Genomic DNA, 19,504 nt, shown 5'->3' with positions numbered 1-19,504 from the left:
TCTCCCCAACTTGGGACCCCTTCCTCATTGTTGCTTACTTATCAGGATTCCACAGGGCCCAAATCAATATTATAGAAATGGGATCAGGTGAGACAATCGATGTATCACCTATGAATAGACTCAAAAGAATTGGAAGTAGGGTCTTGAAGAGAGATCTGTATATCCCTATTAATAGCAGCTTATTCAAAATAGCCAAGGCATAGAAGCTACCTAAATGTCTATCAACAAATAAATGGATAAACAAAATGTAGTGTATACTTAAAACAGAGTATTATTCAGCCTTAAACAGGAAGGAAACTCAGACATGTGGGACAACATGAATGAACCTTGAGGACACTATGCTAAGAGAAATAAGCCAGGCACAAAAAGACAAAATATTGTATTCCACCTATATGAGGTACCTAGAGTAGTCAAATTCATAGAAACAGACAGGAGAATGGTGGTCTCCAGGGGCTGGGGGAAGGAGAGAATGGAGGGTTGTTTAATGGAAGCAGTTTCAGTTTTGCAAGTTCTGGAGAGGGATGGTACTGATAGTTGCAAAAGAATGTGAAAATACTTAATACTACTGAACTGTATACTTAAAAATAGTTAAGATGATGCATTTTATGTCATGTATGTTTTATAGAAATACACATATGTGTATATATGTACACATATTTGTATAAACATATAGTCCTATAATTAAACATTTTTTTATGCTGGGTGCAGTGGCTCACATCTGTAATCCTGGCACTTTGGGAGGCCAAGGTGGGAGAATTGCTTGAGCTCAGGAGTTTGAGACCAGTCTGGGAAACATAGTGAGACCACATCTCTACTAAATTTTTTTTTTTAATTAGCGGACATGGTGGTATGTGTCTGCTCAGGAGGTTGAGGCAGGAGGATCACTTGAGCCCAGAAGATAGAGGCTGCTTTGAGTTATGATCTCACCACTGCACTCCAGCCAGAGCAACACAGCAAGACTTTATTTCAACAATAATAATAATAATTTTTTTAAAAAACGCTTTCAAGACAAAGTTATCTCCAAATCCAGCTTCCATCACTATAGAGCATTCAGAACCAACAAGTCTTTGTGCTGTTGGACCTGCTGTGCTAGAGGGCTTCATGTCCATCAGATGAATATTAGCATTCCCTCTGAGTCTGTATGAGATTGGGCCTGATGCATCCTTCATAGCACTTGTCAAGGCACCACTCACGCCCAGATCTTCAGCACTGGTAGCATCCCCGTTCTCATTAGATAGCACCGCCATTTTCCTCAGTCTCTCCTATCTTTTAGAGCAGCAGTCCCCAACCTTTTTGGCACTAGGAACTGGTTTCATGGGAGACAGTTTTTCCACAGGCGGTGGGGGACAATTTGGGGATGATTCAAGCATTACATTTATTATGCACTTTATTGCTATTATTATTACATACTCACCATAATGTAGAATCAGTGGAAGCCCTAAGCTTGTTTTCCTGCAACTAGACAGGACAGGTGTTGGGAGACAGTGACAGATCATCAGGCATTAGGTGCTCATAAGAAGCATGCAAGCTAGATTCCTTGCGTGCACAGTTGACAATAGGGTTCACGCTCCTTTGGGAATCTGAGGCCTCCGCTGATCTGACAGGAGGCAGAGCTCAGGCAGTAATGCTTGCTCGCTCACTTGCCGCTCACCTCCTGCTGTGCAACCCCTTTCCTAACAGGCCGTGGACTGGTACTTGTCCCTAGCAGGGGGTTGGGGACCCCTGTTTAGAGCACTGTTGAAAGACAGAACACTCACGATTTCACTCACCATGGAGACATCAGTGTGAGTCACCATTCTCCAAAGGTGATCTGCCTTCAAAATCTATCGCTGGGATCCAGATGCTCTCTGCCAGGTTATAGTTTCTGGGTCAATATTCAGTCCTAGAATTCTGCTCAATTCTTTATCAGTGTGATAGGGTCAGATTCTCAATTCTCACTCTTAACAGCCTTCAGATTTGGGTATCAGACAACTTTCTTACTCCACTGAGTGAAGGTACCAAATGGTAAAAGGGGCCCCTGTCCCTCTGTGTCAGCTCATGGAATGCACAAACATCAGTAGCTGCCCCATAAAGAACACTAGGTCACCTGTGAGGCCAATGTCGAGCTCCATAGGAACAACTGGGCAGTCTACTGCCTCGTATTTCAAAAGTTCCACCCTGAGAGGCTGTCAAACCTAAGCAAACCTAAGTAGGCACATACCATCATGTCCAGCTAATTAAAAAAAAAAAATTTAGTAGAGATGGGGGTCTCGCTATGTTTGCCAGACTGGTCTCAAACTCCTGAGCTGAAGCAATTCTCTCACCTTGGGAGCCTGACGAGGAGCTTGCACCAGCCCATTGTGGTTGTTCTTTATTCCCAGGACCTTTGGGGTTCTTCTAGTCACTGCCACATTGTGTTTTGTTGTTGTTGTTTGTTTTTTGAAACAGAGTCTCACTCTGTCACAAGCCCAGGCTGGGGTGCAGTGGCACGATCTCGGCTCACTGCAACCTCCGCCTCCCTGGTTCAAGCGATTCTCCTGCCTCAGCCTCCCGAGTAGCTGGGACTACAGGCGTGCACCACAACGCCCAGCTAATTTTTTGTATTTTTAGTAGAGACAGGGTTTCACCATGTTGGCCAGGCTGGTTTCGAACTCCTGACCTCAGGTGATCCGCCCACCTTGGCCTCCCAAAGTGCTAGGATTACAGGCATGCCACTGCACTGGGCCAACTGCCACACTGTTTCCTTAGCCTCTGACTTGCTCAGAGATGACCTTCCTGTTCAGGATTATTGCCAGCACCATGGCCCGAGTGGTCTCCTGCCTCCTCTGGACTCTGCACATACATGTCTGTAACATGGGATCCAGCCAGCTGACTGAATTGAAATAACTTCCACACGGGGATGGCATGGTAGTGTGTCCGGAATTGGTGGGTTCTTGGTCTCACTGACTTCAAGAATGAAGCCGCGGACGCTCGCAGTGAGTGTTACAGTTTCTTAAAGGCGGCATGTCTGGAGTTCGTTACTTCTGATGTTCGGATGTGTTCGCAGTTTCTTCCTTCTGGTGGGTTCGTGGTCTCACTGGCTCAGGAGTGAAGCTGCAGACCTTCGCAGTGAGTGTTACAGCTCTTAAGGCAGCGCGTCTCGAGTTGTTCATTCCTCCCGGTGGGTTTGTGGTCTCGTTGGCTTCAGGAGTGAAGCTGCAGACCTTCGCGGTGAGTGTTACAGCTCATAAAGGCAGTGTGGACCCAAAGAGTGAGCAGCAGCAAGATTTATTGCAAAGAGCGAAGGAACAAAGCTTCCACAGTGTGGAAGGGGACCCCCAGGGGGTTGCCACTGCTGGCTCGGGCAGCCTGCTTTTATTCTCTTATCTGGCCCCACCCACATCCTGCTGATTGGTAAAGCCGAGTGGTCTGTTTTGACAGGGCGCTGATTGGTGCGTTTACAATCCCTGAGCTAGACACAAAGGTTCTCCACATCCCCACCAGATTAGCTAGATACAGAGTATAGACACAAAGGTTCTCCAAGTCCCCACCAGAGTAGCTAGATACAGAGTGTCATTTGGTGCATTCACAAACCCTGAGCTAGACACAGGGTGCTGATTGGTGTGTTTACAAACCTTGAGCTAGCTACAGAGTGCCTATTGGTGTATTTACAATCCCTTAGCTAGACATAAAGGTTCTCCACGTCTCCACCAGACTCAGGAGCCCAGCTGGCTTCACCCAATGGATCCCGCACAGGGGCTGCAGGTGGAGCTGCCTGCCAGTCCCATGCCATGCACCTGCACTCCTCAGCCCTTGGGTGGTCGATGGGACTGGGCACCGTGGAGCAGGGGGTGGCACTCCTCAGGGGAGGCTTGGGCTGCACAGGAGCCCACAGGTGGCGGGGGGGGCAGGCATGGCGGGCTGCAGGTCCGAAGCCCTGCCCCGCTGGAAGGCAGCTAAGGCCCAGGAAGAAATCGAGCGCAGAGCCGGTGGGCTGGCACTGCTGGGGGATCCAGCACACCCTCCGCAGCCACTGGCCCAGGTGCTAAGCCCCTCACTGCCCAGGGCCGGCAGGGCCGGCCGGCAGCTCTGAGTGTGGGGCCCGCTGAGCCCATGCCCACCCGGAACTCACGCTGGCCTGCAAGCACGGTGCGCAGCGCCGGTTCCCACCCACGCCTCTCCCTCCACACCTCCCCGCAAGCTGAGGGAGCCAGCTCTAGCCTTGGCCAGCCCAGAAAGGGGCTCCCACAGTACAGCAGCGGGCTGAAGGACTCCTCAAGTGCCGCCATAGTGGGAGCCCAGGCAGAGGAGGCGCCCAGAGCGAGCGAGGGCTGTGAGGACTGCCAGCACACTGTCATCTCTCAGTAGGAAAGAAGTTGCAGGGTTATTCAATCAATGTAAACTTAGAATTAAGAATAACTGGCTGGGCGCGGTGGCTCATGCCTGTAATCCCAGCACTTTGGGAGGCCAAGGTGGGCAGATCACAGGTCAAGAGATCAAGACCATCCTGGCCAACATGGTGAAACCCTATCTCTACTAAAAATACTCTCTACTAAAAATAAGCCGGACGTGGTGGCACATGCCTGTGGTCCCAGCTACTCGGGGGGCTGAGGCAGGAGAATCACTTGAACCCGGGAAGCAGGGGTTGCAGTGAGCTGAGATTGTGCCACTGCACTCCAGCCTGGGCAACAGAGCGAGACTCTGTCTAAAAAAAATAATAATAACTATGATGACCACTCTTTAAAAATGTAATTTTTATCATTCTTCTCAGAAATCCATATGACATAAAAATAAATATTTGTCAGTAGTAGACTATGACAATCCTAGAAAATACTTACATTAAAATAGGGGAGGGAGAAGAGAGGAGAGTACAAATATGGCAACCTGTCAGTCCAAGGGTCTTTATTACAAATAACAGAAGCTTACCCTGGCTGAGTAAATACAAAAGGAATTTAGTTAGTTGGCTAGTTTCAACTTTAATTTCAGGTTCGAGGGGTACATGTGCAAGTTCGTTATGTGGGTAAATTGGATGTCAGTAGGGTTTGGTGTACCAGTGATTTCATCCCCCAGGTAGTCAGCATAGTACCCAATAGGTAGTTTTTCAGCCCTTACCTTCCTCCCCCCATCACCCCTCAAGTAGTGTGTCTCTCGTTCCTGCTATCTCTTGTTCCCATCTTTGTGACCATGTGTACTCAATGTTTAGCTCCCTATTATAAATGAGAACATGTGGTATTTGGTTTTCTGTTCCCGCATTAATTCAATTAGGATAATGGCCACCAGCTGTATTCATATTGCTGCAAAGGACACAATTTCATTCATTTTTATAGCTGCATCGTATTTCATGGTGTATATATACTACATTTTCTTATCCAGTCCACTGTTGATAAGCATCTAGGTTGATTATAAAAGGAACTTACTAAAGGGATTTTGAATAGCTTATAAAATTGCTGGAAAGTCTAGAGAAGCGGGCTTAAGATTCATCTTCTGGGAACAGCACTCAAAACCACACTGCAGAACAGTCTCAGGAGGGAACTGCTGCAATCACCACCCAGCACTACCTGCTACAGTTTGTACCACTGTCACTCTGAGCCAGGAACTCAACCTTCTAGCCAGGGCCACTGCCACCAGAACAAAAGCTCCTAATGTCTTTCCCCTCAGATCATTCATCAAAGTCTGGCACATGTATCAGATAGACAGAAACAAAGTCACATGTGCCAAGTTGCAAGAGATTCTGGGAAGGTGAATATTTAACGTTTTCAGATCTATTAAGAGAAATAATTGTTTCCCCACACGAGGACTCTTAAAGTAGATAATTCCTCCAACCAAAGAAGGGGTTCAGTTGCTGGGGGAAAACATGCATCATAACTGCCCAGTATAGCCAATTTCCTCATATTTCATAGATGTGAATCAATCAATATAACTTCATTTCTGAAACTGATTAACATTATAAACATATTAAGGCTATAAAGATAAAACACGCTTTTTTCTTTTTTTTTTTTTTTTGAGACAGCGTTTCACTCTGTCGCCCAGGCTGGAATGCAGTGGGGCGATTTCTGCTCACTGCAACCTCTGCCTCTGTGATTCAAGCAATCCCAAGCAGCTGGGACTACAGGTGTGCACCACTATGCCTGGCTAATTTTTGTAATTTTAGTAGAGATGGGGTTTCACTATGTTGGCCAGGCTGGTCTCAAACTCCTGACCTCAAGTGATCCGCCCACCTCGGCCTCCCAAAATGCTGGGATTACAGGTGTGAGCCATCGTGCCCAGCCTACACTTCTTAATTACTGGAGGACAAGAAATAAAGACCATGGAACATAAACTAGAAAACAAAAGAGAACGTAAAAGTTTCAGAAAACAAAGTAAGACAGCAGAAACAATACCAAATATATCTATCTTAATAGTAAGTGTTAAGTGGGAAAACTAATTTAGATTATCAGATTTAACCTTTAAAAAGAATATATTTTGCATTAGACATAGACCTAAAATAAAGTGACTCAGGTTGAATGTAAAAAGATGGGCAAAAATATACCAGATATATTCAATATGCACAAGATCTGTATGAGGAAAAATATAAAACACTGAGGAAAAAAAATCAAACATCTAAATAAGTGGAGAGATAGTCCATGTTTATGGGTAAGAAGACTCAATATAGTTAAAATAGCAGTTTTTCCCAACTTGATCTATAGAGTCAATGTGATCCCAATCAAAATCCCAGCAAATTTTCTTCATTTTTTTTTTTGAGACAGAGTCTTGCTCTGTTGCCCAGGCTGGAGTGTGCAGTGGTGCCATCTTGGCTCTCTGCAACCTCCGCCTCCCAGGTTCAAGCAACTCTCCTGCCTCAGCCTCCTGAGTAGTTGGGATTACAGGCCCACCATGCCCAGCAGCTAATTTTTGTATTTTTAGTAGAGATGGGGTTTCACCATATTGGCCAGGCTGGTTTAAACCAGCCTGGCCAATATGGTGAAACCCCATCTCTACTAAAAATACAAAAATTAGCCAGGTATGGTGGCGGGCGCCTGTAGTCCCAGCTACTCAGGAGGCTGAGGTGGGAGACCGCTTGAACCCCAGAGCAAGACTCGTCTAGAAAAAATAAAAAATATATATATTATATATATTTTATATTGTATATATATAATTTTATATTGTATATATAAAATATATAATACAGAGAGAGAGAGAGCACAAGAGAGCAAGAGAGAGAGAACCCTTAAAACACAACAATGAGAAAACAACCAACCACATTAAAAAATGGGCAAAATGGCCAGGCGCAGTGGCTCACACCTGTAATCCCAGCACTTTGGGAGGCCGAGGCGGGTGGATCACGAGGTTAAGAGATCAAGACCATGCTGGCTAACACGGTGAAACCCCGTCTGTACTAAAAATACAAAAAATTAGCCGGGTGTGGTGGCAGGCGCCTGTAGTCCTAGCTACTCGGGAGGCTGAGGCAGGAGAATGGCACGAACCTATGAGGCGGAGCTTGCAGTGAGCCAAGATCATGCCACTGTACTCCATCCTGGTGACAGAGCGAGACTCCGTCTCAAAAGAAAAAAAAAAAGGCAAAATTTCTGATCAGACATGTCACCAAAGATGACATACAAATGGAAAATAAGCATATGAAAACATGTTCAACATCATATGTCATTAGAGATTACAAATTAATAAGATACCGCTACACACCTATTAGAATGGCTAAAATCCAAAAATCTGGCCATATTGAGGAGAGGTTATTAGGATGAGCAATTCTAGAACTGGGATCAGATAAAAGGGGAAAACTCTTTGGATTAAATGAAAGAGTAGAACATGAGTAGTAGAAGAAGAAAATGAAAGTTGCACTTAGAAAAGAAAAGGATCTCTTCTATTCATGGGGATGATCTGGTCAGGGCCATTGTGGGCATCTAATACCCTAATAATTTCTGAGAAACTTTCTCGTGTCTGTTTCTCAAATATCTTCTCTGTTCTACTAGAAAGTAGCCAAATGAATAATGGATTAATAACTCCGTGTGCTTATGTTTCAGTTGGCTTGTACTGCTATAACAGAGTACCACAGACTGGGTAATTTATGATGCACAGAAATTTATTAACTCATAGTTCTGGGGGCGGGGAAGGGGCTACCTCTGGTGAGGGGCTACTTGCGGTGTCACCCCACAGCAGATGGCGGAAGGGCAAGGAGAGAGGCAGAGAGAGAAAAAAGGGGCCAAACCCATCCTTTTATAAGGAGCCCATTCCCATGATAACAGCATTAATCCATTCATGAGAACAGAGCCCTCATCACCTAATAACTTCTCATCAGGCCTCACCTCCTAACATGGTCACATTGTTTCCAGAACATACTTTTGGGAGACAGCACTTTCAAACCACAGCAATATATGATGGCATCCATTTAGCCACAAACCAGCAGGTGTTGCCATTCTCGTTTATAGGAGTCAAAGCTGAGTGCCTGGAGTGTCCATCTTATCCAGCATGGCAAACTTGCAAAATGATGGAATTATGGATTTCTTTTTGGAAATTTGGGAAGTATCAAAACTGAGAGATAGTCAGATGGGACAAACACTGACCTGTTGAAAGGGCTTGGTTAAGTCAAGGTCCAGGGTGGATCTAGATCAATCATATTCTAAACAAGTGAGGGCTTTGATATTCCTGTGCTGAAGAGTTGTCAGAACAGCTCTTACTCTTACTTAAGTTAATTTGGTGATACTACAACTGTCTTTCAAGCATCTTAGATTTAGCTCCCAATGTGCAATCAACTTTTGATGTGGACAAAAAGCCTATCCTGAAAGTAGTTAACAGTGGCTAGTCCACTGCTACGGACATTTGACTTAAGGATTCAGAGACGGACTCCGTTGAATTATTCTTTTATTCACACATATCGCCTACCCTCCTCTCTCTGGTTTCCACCTTCAGGTATAACCTAACCCACTCTCAGCTTGATGTTGCCTGTGGCCTAGGACCCACCCACTGGGTGGAAGCCCCTCCCCATACAGGCCATCCACCAACAAGTAAGAATTGCCCACATTGACCAGGAATAGTACAGAGTAGTTACTGGGATCCACTGAAAGCCATAATATGAAAGTATCTAGAGATTGCCCTTAGGAACTGGTGTGTGGGTCTCAAATACTTCCCAATGTTAGGAGGAAAAAAAAAAAAAAAGCACAAGAGTTCACCCTGCAGTGCTTGCTGAGAATTTAGAGGTGAGGTATATACCTGTAATGTCCCCAGGATCCCGCTGAGGATAAGCAGTATATGATATCTTCTAGTAGAGAGTGCACCAAATTCCACCTTGTAAAAATATACCATTATAGACCTTGTAAAATATACCATTACACCATGCTGGCTGCAACCTGGCTGTGCCATTAACTATAATCCTGCTTTGTTTTCTTGGAGTAGAAGGAGAAACAGGCAAAGCCAACCAAGATGCTTTTGATTCCCAGTAGTACTGTTAAATAGACCAGGATTGCTTAGAAATAGGTGTGGGTCTGTCTACTTCAGATGCAAAGGATAAATGCAGCGGGTGTCACAGCCAGAATAATAATTATGTCATCTGTCTTGTCATGGAATGTGACTATAGTAATTGCGGCATTTTCTCCCATCATTGAAGCTTGTAATTATAGTGCAACTAACAGGATTATGTGCTAACTTGGGCTGCTTTAATCACCTCTTTTACTCTGAAATGTGATGGTAAAATTCCGCAGTTGTTCCCAAGCTACCGATTCTTTTCAACATCTGTTGTCTTGTAACTCTAACAGTTCAATACTAAGACGGAGAGGCGCAGAGATGCTCCAGGCATTTCATCACAGCGAACTTGAGGGAAAGCCGAATTCAGGCTTGATGAGAAAGGATACACAGTAAAGGAATTTTTAATTTTCTACCAGAATAAGATTTTCTCTTTGAAAGCAAATTGTCTACTTTATGTTCCAAAGATGGCAGATGTTTAATGGGATCTGGCGGTGTCTGCAACCCCTATTTGGTACGTGTTGAAGGAAACCTCCAACCATAAACGTCAATCTAGGGCTGATTAAGAAAACTCTCCCTCTCAGCGAAAGGAGCAGGCTTAGGTTAATTAATACCTGGATACCGAGCTATGTGTTGGGACACCACCTTTCATATGTCAGGCTCATTAAGACAGTCATTACCTATATTTATCTTTTCAGATCACATTAACAATAAACTTCAGAGGTTACCCAAGATACTTTGGTTATACAGGTTATATAGGACTCTGGACAGTATGTGAAAAGAGGGGGTGATGAAGGTGGAAAACTCCCTTGACTATTTTGCTGTAAGATGACTTATGCTCTATTAGATGCAGCTGTGCGTAAGTGGGCCATTCTTCACAGTGTTACATTTCAGTAATTCTGAGTGCACTTAGGAAATTAACGTTGCATGGAACCAGCCCAGATCCACACATTCGGGCTTAAACTGAGCACTTCTTGCTCGGCACTAATACTGGCTTCATTGTGTGTGCATTCCTATTATATGGGTGCACAGACAGGACTCAGCAAGCCAGAGGGGTGTAGTTATAACTCAGCAAATGCAACTGTGATCTTAAAGCAACAAAAGGAGGCAATCTAAGAACAACTCGTTTTCTTGCAAGAAAAATTGTGGCATCAAGTACAGTATCACCTTTGGGAGGTGAGAGAAACATTCCTAGATGAGACCTGCTTAGACCTGGCAAGGCCAGACCATTAATAGCATAATTGTTAGGGTGTTGCAGACACTGGGCTGTAAGGGAAGAAGTTACTCTGCTATGGAGTGGAACGTGGGCCCAACCTGACCTCTCCCCGACTGAGCTGTCCCCCACAGCCCCAACATTTTTTGAGCCCACTCCTTTAATGCTTGGCCATGATGTACAGGATGTACTGGTTGACAGTGCAGCTTCCCCAGTGAGGCGCCCCCTTGAGGTTGTTCCCAGAGAATGAAAAGAATTGAACTGGCCCATGATGGATGTTGATAAACACCTGGACAGGTAAACTGATCAAGGGGAGAAAAGCTGTCGTGACAGTTTAGCCAGCCAACTTCTGACTAGCTGGATCGTATGTGTAGACAGAAGGGGATTGGCAGGTCACAGCCTAGAGGAAGGGGTGTCTTGGAGACCACAGTGGCCGTGTCCATCCCGCACTTCTCAGGGCTGGGGGAAAGGGGGTGAGTCCCAGCTGAGGACACCTCCTGTCTCTAGGTTAAATTAAATGACCTAAGACACTCTAGGTGGGAGACTCTCCTTCTTCTGGTCCTGTGAGCTGCCAGGTAGTTGATCCACAAGGATCTCTCCTCTTCTGCACTTGCTGGGCAGGTGAGAAAGTTCCAGGCCACTTGAGAATTACGGGTCTCATTGTCAATTAACAAAGCAGCTGCTGTAGTATAGTGGCTGAGTATAGATTCTGTATACAGTGTAGATTATAGATTCTGTGTCAAGTGTAGATTCTGTGTAGTATAAAAGAGGTCCCCAACCCCCGGGCCATGGACCAGTACCAGTCTGTGGCCTGTTAGGAACCGGGCCGCGTAGCAGGAGGTGAGCACTGGGTGAGCAAGCGAAGCTTCATCTGTATTTACAGGTGCTCCCCATTGCTTGCATTACTGCTTGAGCTCTGCCTCCTGTCAGATCAGCAGCGGCATTAGATTCTTAGAGGAGCACAAACCCAATTGTGAACTGCACGTGTGAGGGATCTAGGTTGCAAGCTCCTTATGAGAATCCTGTGTCTGATTATCTGTCACTGTCTCCTATCACCTCCAAATGGGACCATCTAGTTGCAGAAAAACAAGCTCAGGCCTCCCATTGATTCTGCATTATGGTGAATTGTATATAATTATTTCATTATGTATTACAATGTAATAGTAATAGAAATAAAGTGTACAATAAATCGAATGCACTTGAATCATCCTGAAACCATCCCCCCACCCCCAGTTCGTGGAGAAACTGTCTTCCACGAAACCACTCCCTGGTGCCAAAAAGGTTGGGGACGGCTGTAGTACAGTATAGCTTAGCTTCAAACTCTGGCTGTCTCTTTTTTTTTTCTTTTTCGAGACAGAGTCTCACTCTGTCTCCAGGCTGGAGTGCAGTGGCGAGATCTCGGCTCACTGCAACCTCTGACTCCCTGGTTCAAGCGATTCTCCTGCCTCAGCCTCCCGAGTAGCTGGGATTACAGGCATGGGCCACCACACCCAGCTATATTTTGTATTTTTAGTAGAGACAGGGTTTCACCATGTTGGCCAGGATGATCTTGAGCTCCTGATCTTGTGATCTGCCTGCCTCGGCCTCCCAAAGCGCTGGGATTACAGTTGTGAGCCACCGTGCCCGGCCCTGGTTTCCTCTCTTAATAGATGAGTGACCTTCTTAACCTTTGTGCCTCAGTTTCCTCATCTATAAAGTGGCTTTAAGAATAGTACTTATGTATACTTGAAAATTGTTTGGCAGACTCAGTGGCTCATGCCTCTAATCCCAGCACTTTGAGAGGCCAAGGCGGGCAGATCACCTGAGTTCAGGAGTTTGAGATCAGCCTGGCCAACATGGTGAAACCCCATCTCTACCAAAAATTTAAAAATTAGCCAGGCATGGTGGCAGGAGCCTGTAATCCCAGCTACTAGAAGACTGAGGCAGGAAAACTGTTTGAACCCAGGAGGCGGAGGTTACAGTGAGCTGAGATCGCCCTACTGCACTACAGTCTGGATGACAGAGTGAGACTCCATCTCAAAAGAAAAAAGAAAATTGCTAAAAGAGTAAATTTTATGTTTTTAACCACAAAAAAAAATTATGTGAGGTAATGGATGTGTCAGTTACCTTGATTTAGCCATTCTATAATGTATACAGGTATCAAAACATTATGTTGTACACCATAAATATATTCCATTTTTATTTGTCAATTATAAATGAAGAATTGTACTTTTTTTTTTTTTTTTTTTTTTTTTTTTTAGAGACAGGGTCTTGCTCTGCCACCCAGGCTGGTGTGCAGTGGTGCGATCACAGCTCACTGCAGCCTTGAACTCCCGGACTCAAGCGATGTCCCTGCCTCAGCCTCCCAAGTAGCTGGGACTGCAGGTGTGCACCATCACGCCTGGCTAATTTTTTTCATTTTGTGGTAGAGTCTTGTTATGTTGCCCAGGCTAGAATCGTACTTATCAGAAGAATTAAATGACATAGTACATCTGATGCATGTAGCACAGTACTGGCACCTGAGAAGCACTCAGTAAATGTAAATGTTAGCTTCTATTTGTATTATGGTTTTATCCAGCTGCCTCCTGAGCTTGTTTAATATGGGTCAGCCACAAGAGATGATCTATTCTGAGTGTGCCAGGAAATCGTGTTTCTGGGCCCAGAAGTCCAGTGATTGCCCTCTGAAGAAAGGGGGCAGATTCACCAAGGTGTCCGCTACTGTGTGGGACTGGACAGGTTGTCAGATGCCCCGTCTCCCGGCCTCTCATCATGGATCCACAGTGGCGTGCAGGTGTTCTTTTGTGACATTTCATCACACATGGATTACTATAGTGACTTCATCATGTTTGAGATCACAGTGAGATCCTCTAGAGGGCAAAACTCTTGCCTCATTCTTTCCCTTGCATCCTCTTAATTAGCTAAAGGGTAGATAGTGAATACTTCCTTCCTGAATGACATAACAAGGATTGTAGAGAATTCAGATGAAACTGGAGCATGTCCAAAAAAAATGAAGTAGATGGGAAAAGTGAAAACTAGAAAACTGGAGAGGGCATGATAGTCAGACGAGACATTCTTTTTTTTTTTTTTGAGATGGAGTTTCACTCTTGTTGCCCAGACTGGAGTGCAGTGGTACAATCTCAGCTCATTGCAACTTCCAACTCCCGGGTTCAAGCGATTCTCCTGCCTCAGCCTCCTGAGTAGCTGGGATTACAGGCACCCGCCACCACGCCCAGCTAATTTTTTGTATTTTTTGTAGAGATGGGGTTTCACCATGTTCGCCAGGCTGGTCTTGAACTCCTGACCTCAGGCGATCCACCCGCCTTGGCCTCCCAAAGTGCCGGGATTACAGGTGTGAGCCACTGCGTCCAGCCGAGCCATTCTTAAACAGAACTCCCAGAAGAGCTCACTGGAGTCAGGGGCCTAGACAGCAAACCCAGAGGACAGTGGCTCCTAGAGGAGGAATGTGGTTGTTCCAACACTGCAGCCCTTGTGTGCGCTGCCCAGGCAGCAGTGAAGACCACTGCCCAGGGGTTGCCAGAGGGGCCACTGGATGAATTTAGTGGCTGTCCTAACATGGTGGCCATGAGGGAGACCCCAGACCTCAGCAGCTTCTGCATCTCTGGGCATGGTGAGAAGCCAGGAGTGGAAACTAAGGAGGTCATGACTCCAGCAGTTGGGGAGGGCACTTGGCTTTCCTTAGAAGGTGGCAGCAAGGGAGGGCTCAATCTCCCAAGCCCAACGGCTTTGAGTTGCAGCACTCACCATGTGATTCCATTCTCTTGTGTGTCCATCACAGCCCTGTGGGCCTCAGAGTCCGTTTCCCTAAGCCTGTGCTCTAGCTCCTTGTGATGGCTTCACAGGCCCCCGACAGGCTCAGTTTGCCCCTGGGCCTCACCCATCTGGGAAATTCCTATATGGGCGTCCTGTAAACCACTGCAAACTTCAAACACTCCTATTCAACTCAACATACACGTTTTTAGGATCTTAAATACCGGCCATGCTATTAAAGGTAGAATCATAGACGTTTTAGAGTAAATTGGGACCTTAGAGCTCTCCAACACTCCTGAATTTTACAAATGAGGGAAGTGAAGCTCAGAAAGGTTGAGCTACTTACCTGAGTCCTGATGTTCACAGGAACTCATTTCTCCACGCCACATTCTTAACAGATATAGGCTTTGTCAGGATTTAGATTGACTCATCTGCTAAACTTCAAGTTGATTTATTTGAGTGATGTGTTTAGTTGATTCATTGTATATCTCTGCTGGAATTATTTCTAGCCATTGCTAAAGTGGTTAGGTCTGGACCGAAAATCAGAAGAATCTCTGTAAAATGTTGAAAGATGAGCCAATTTTTAAAACCCAGAAGGGAATGTGTATGGCCTGTGTAGCTGGAGGCTTCTGAACATTTTTTTTCTTCATCTGTGGAACATTTTTATCATTCTGGGGAAGATTTAGACATTGAATGTACTAAAAGGATTTCATTTGACTGCTATGTATTTACCCCTGCCGGTAATCCTCTTAATAAACACTCGCAGGCAGAACAGCCTAATTGGCAGGATGAGTTAATGCACAGGCCATTTATTTGCCAAGCACATGACACAGACCATGAACAAAATAAGCTGGTAACTGCCTCTCCCTCTTAGCAAATGCTTGTCCGCACCCCACCCTCTCCTAGCTTGCTCTTCCTCTGGGCTTGAGCTTGGGGACAGTTTGATGCACAACTGCCATGCGCCAGCAGGCTTCAGATAAGCCTGGAAAGAAATGGAAGGGAAAGAACTTTCTGGTCAGGAGCACCTCTCTCCGCAGGGGAGTGGCCACCCCAAGTTAAAACATGTGTGCTGGCCGGGCATGGTGGCTCATGCCTGTAATCCCAGCACTCTGGGAAGCCAAGGTGGGCAGATCACCTGAGGTCAGGAGTTTGAGACCAGCCTGGCCAACATAGTGAAACCCCATCTCTACTAAAAATACAAAAATTAGCTGGGCATGGTGGGTGCCTGTAATCTCAGCTACTTGGGAGACTGAGGCAGGAGAATCACTTGAACCCGGGAGATGGAGGTTGCAGTGAGCGGAGATCATGCCACCGCACTCTAGCCTGGGCAACAGAGCGAGACTCTGCCTCAAAAAAAATAACTAAAAATGAAAAGTAAATAAAAATAAGACGTGTGCTTATAAAACATAGCTAAATACAAGTTCTGTTGAGGAGGATGAAGTGTCTCTCTGTGTTGGTCACAAGAGTGGATTGCAATAAAACAACTAATAATGATAATAAATATGATCACACTGGCTTGGCCAGGGGCTGCCTTCTGCTTTATTCTTCCAGAAACGGTTTAGCAAAGGCATTGTGAGACCACTGTCCTGGAACCTCCACTCCTCACCTACTCGAGAATATAACAAGGCTGTCTGGGCCTCCTGCCGGCCCTCAGTCCTGTCTCCATGCTGACCTACCATGCGAGGGCAGCCTCCCCTTCTTGGAGACACGCTTCTAATCAGTCTCCTAGGTTTGCACAAACCCTCCCTCCAGCCTGGGCATGACCTTGTCATAGGCTGTGCACACAATACAGCCTACCCTAGGGCTTGTCCCTGCTGTACGTGGACACCTCTTCCCTGGACTCACTCTGCGGACAGGCCTTTAACCGAGCGCCTGTGCTCTGTGCCCTCACAGGTCTCCCAGGCAGCTGCAGACCTCCTGGCCTACTGTGAAGCTCACGTGCGGGAAGACCCTCTCATCATTCCAGTGCCTGCGTCAGAAAACCCCTTTCGCGAGAAGAAGTTCTTTTGTACCATTCTCTAACTCCGTGTGTGATGAAAACGCCTCCTTTTCTGACCTTCAAAGTCCCCTGTAGAGACCATGCATGCTCTAAGCCTTAGGGAGTGAGACCAACACCCATCCCTCCCCAGCCAACGGTGGCCGGGGCTTGTCTTATGTTTTCATCTGTTTTCTTCGTGGCATTCAATTGCATTTTTTTCCTTTTCATTTTCATGTTATTTTCATTATTGGCAAAGAAAATCAAAATTTTCATAGCCAAATAACAAATGTGCCATGTAAAAATAAGTCTGGACTTAAGAGTTTAAAATTTTTAAACATCAATTTCCAAGTTTATATCATATTAATACATTTCAGTGGATAATTTATTTAAAAAAAAAACTATGGCTAAATATCCCTTATTTGCAATATTCAGTATCAAATTAGAGCATTTTGACCAACTGAAACATAACGTTTTCATCTCCTTTCCTGGAGAAAGCAGCTGCAGAGGTTCTGTATTTCCTGCGTTTCCATCATCCTAGTAAAAAGACAACAACCCACAGGACTGGAATGGTTTTCTTTTGTTTTTTGTTGTTGTTGTTGTGTTTTGAGACGGAGTCTTGCTCTGTCACCCAGGCTGGAATGCAATGGCGTGACCTCAGCTCACTGCAACCTCCACCTCCTGGGTTCCAGCGATTCTCCTGCCTCAGCCTCCTGAGTAGCTGGGATCATAGGCACGTGCCACCACACCCAGGTGATTTTCTGTATTTTTAGTAGAGACGGGGTTTCACCATGTTGGTCAGGCTGATATCAAACTCCTGACCTCATGATCCGCCTGCCTCGGCCTCCCAAAGCGCTGGGATTACAGGCGTGAGCCACCACACCCGGCTGTGGAATGGTTTTCTTAATGTATCCTCCTGAGGCTGTGGTGCCCCGGCTGTGGGCCATGGTGGATGTCGCTTGTTTCAGGGTCCTACAAAGGTAGATGGTGGGTGGACACCGAAGTCAACTTGACTGTAAAAGTACCCCATGCCGTTGATGTGCTGTGGCAGACCTGTGGGTGCGGTCTCCCCTCTCCAAATGCCACCTCTTCCTGCTCCCTCCTCTTTTGGCTCCTACTCAGTAGTTCCATTATGGGCTGCAGTAATATAAGGACCTGTTCTGGACGCAGCACTGGGCCCGCTGGGGTTTTAGTAGGGCAGCCCCTTCCCTGCAGGAGTGAGTCATGGTGACAGCAGTCCCCTATGTGCCCCCCAGTCATCTGAGCATTGGTGTGCATTAAGGTACTTAATCTTCCAACAATAAATACCATAAGTGCATGTCTGTTTTATTTATTCATCTTTTTGAGACAGAGTCTTGCTCTGTCGCCCAGGCTGGAATGCAATGGCACAATCTCAGCTCACTGCAACCTCCACTCCCAGGTTCAAGTGATCCTCATGTCTCAGCCTCCCTAGTAGCTGGGATGACAAGCACACGCCAACACGCCCGGCTCATTTTTGTATTTTTAGTAGAGATGGGGTTTCACCGTGTCGGCCAGGCTGGTCTCCAAATCCTGGCCTCAAGTGATCTGCCCACCTTGGCCTCCCAAAGCACTGAGATTACAGGTGTGAGCCAGTGCACCCAGCCATATGTCTGTTTTAGAGTGAGGGGAAACTGAGGCACAAAGAGTTTATGTAGTTTGCCCAAGGTTACACATGGTAAGCAGAAAAACTGGGATTTGAGGGCAGGCAGCCCGGCCCCAGAGTTCTCTTAGCCCCCTGAACAGTGCTACCTTCCAGGTCTACCTGTTGGCAAGTAGGGAGACCCACAGACTATCTTAACTGCACACCGTGAAGCAAACACCTTTGTTGCACCAACCCATGGTCCACAACTTTGTTGCAGCAACCCGTGGCACACTTCACTTCCCACATTCTCCAGGAGGAAGCCGTATTCTGGCAGTTTAAGGAAGGTGATTCATGGATGCCCCAAGGAAAGGCTAGACATCGATGAATTAGCTCTTGGATTGTCTAAGATCAGCCTGAAGGCCCTACCTAAACCAAACTCATATGACCCCGATGAAAGAGGAGAATACACAGTGGGAGCAGAGCTCTTTGTGTAAGTTTGTTCTATTCTGTTTATTTGGGAACTGCCTCTCCCTAGTTCTGACAGAGACTTGCTGTGTGATAGAGAACAGGCCATTTGTGCCTGAAATGTTCTAACCTGCAAATTGGGTTTAATGGTAATTATCCTGCCTTTCTGTCTGGGAGGAAACAGAGATGCTACATAGATGAAAGCTCTGATTATCATTTAAAACAAATAAACGTACTAAATGCCATGGTATAATATAGGGAAGAATGGATGACTTCAAAGAGACCATGGTTCCGTTGGATGCATAAAATTGCCTGCAAAGTGGCAAATATAATTTCCAGATCAATTAATGACTTGCTGCCCGCGTAAATGGATTTAGGACATTTTTGTTCCTTGCTTCTTTTGTTAAAACTCATTCTTAGTTTCATGATCAGCTCACTAATAATACCCGTGTTGTTAAGATGCTCAAACTAGAGCAGAATTGCATGCTGGATGTGATGCGAAGACCTCAGATCCTTTGATAGTGTAGTTATGACCAGGATCTCTTTATTCTGTGGTTCACATCAACATCATTAACCCGATGAAGCAAAGCACAAGTCATAAAGGCACATCAGAGAAGCCGAGAAAGTGGGGCAGTACAGATAGCATCAAAATCAGGTCAAATAAATGCTGCTTTCCTCTTCCACCAAACCTTCTCCCTGTTGTTTTTACACGTCCCGTCCCTCCAGATTCAGCCTCCCTTTTGTTCTCTCTACTTTTCCTTTTCCTCCTCTCTTCCTTACCTTCCCCTGTGAGATGCTTTTCTGTCCTTTTACTGCACCTCTTCCAGACCTATGGCATTTGGGGATGGGTCACCCTTCCTAGAGTGATCCTGAATCCAGCTGCCTCTTCTTTTTTTGTTTTTGTTTTTGAGACAGAGTCTCTCTCTGTCGTCCAGGCTGGAGTGCAATAGCGCAATCTTGGCTCACTGCAACCTCCGCCTCCCGGATTCAAGCGATTCTTGTGCCTCAGCCTCACGAAGAGCTGGGATTGCAGGCGCCCGCCACCACACCCGGCTAATTTTTGTATTTTTAGTAGAGACGGAGTTTCGCCATG

General features: G+C 45.9%; 1 protein-coding gene across 3 annotated transcripts in view; it reads left to right on the top strand.

The window, feature by feature from the left end:
* Positions 1 to 17,661, top strand: part of GNG4 (G protein subunit gamma 4) — a 103,714-nt gene extending 86,053 nt beyond the window's left edge. For all 3 annotated transcript variants that reach the window (XM_058430851.1, XM_032136951.2, XM_058430850.1), the window contains exon 4: positions 16,262 to 17,661. In XM_058430851.1, coding sequence (XP_058286834.1) covers positions 16,262 to 16,390 — 129 coding nt within the window. In that variant the 3' untranslated portion in view covers positions 16,391 to 17,661. The remainder of the gene's footprint in view (positions 1 to 16,261) is intronic.
* The last annotated feature ends 1,843 nt before the right edge of the window (positions 17,662 to 19,504 follow it).

This window comes from Hylobates moloch, unplaced genomic scaffold (assembly GCF_009828535.3).
Source record: "Hylobates moloch isolate HMO894 unplaced genomic scaffold, HMol_V3 SCAFFOLD_18, whole genome shotgun sequence".
Lineage (NCBI taxonomy): Eukaryota > Metazoa > Chordata > Mammalia > Primates > Hylobatidae > Hylobates > Hylobates moloch.
The sequence above is the reverse complement of the archived record's forward strand: the minus strand, read 5'-3'. Positions and strand labels throughout refer to the sequence as shown.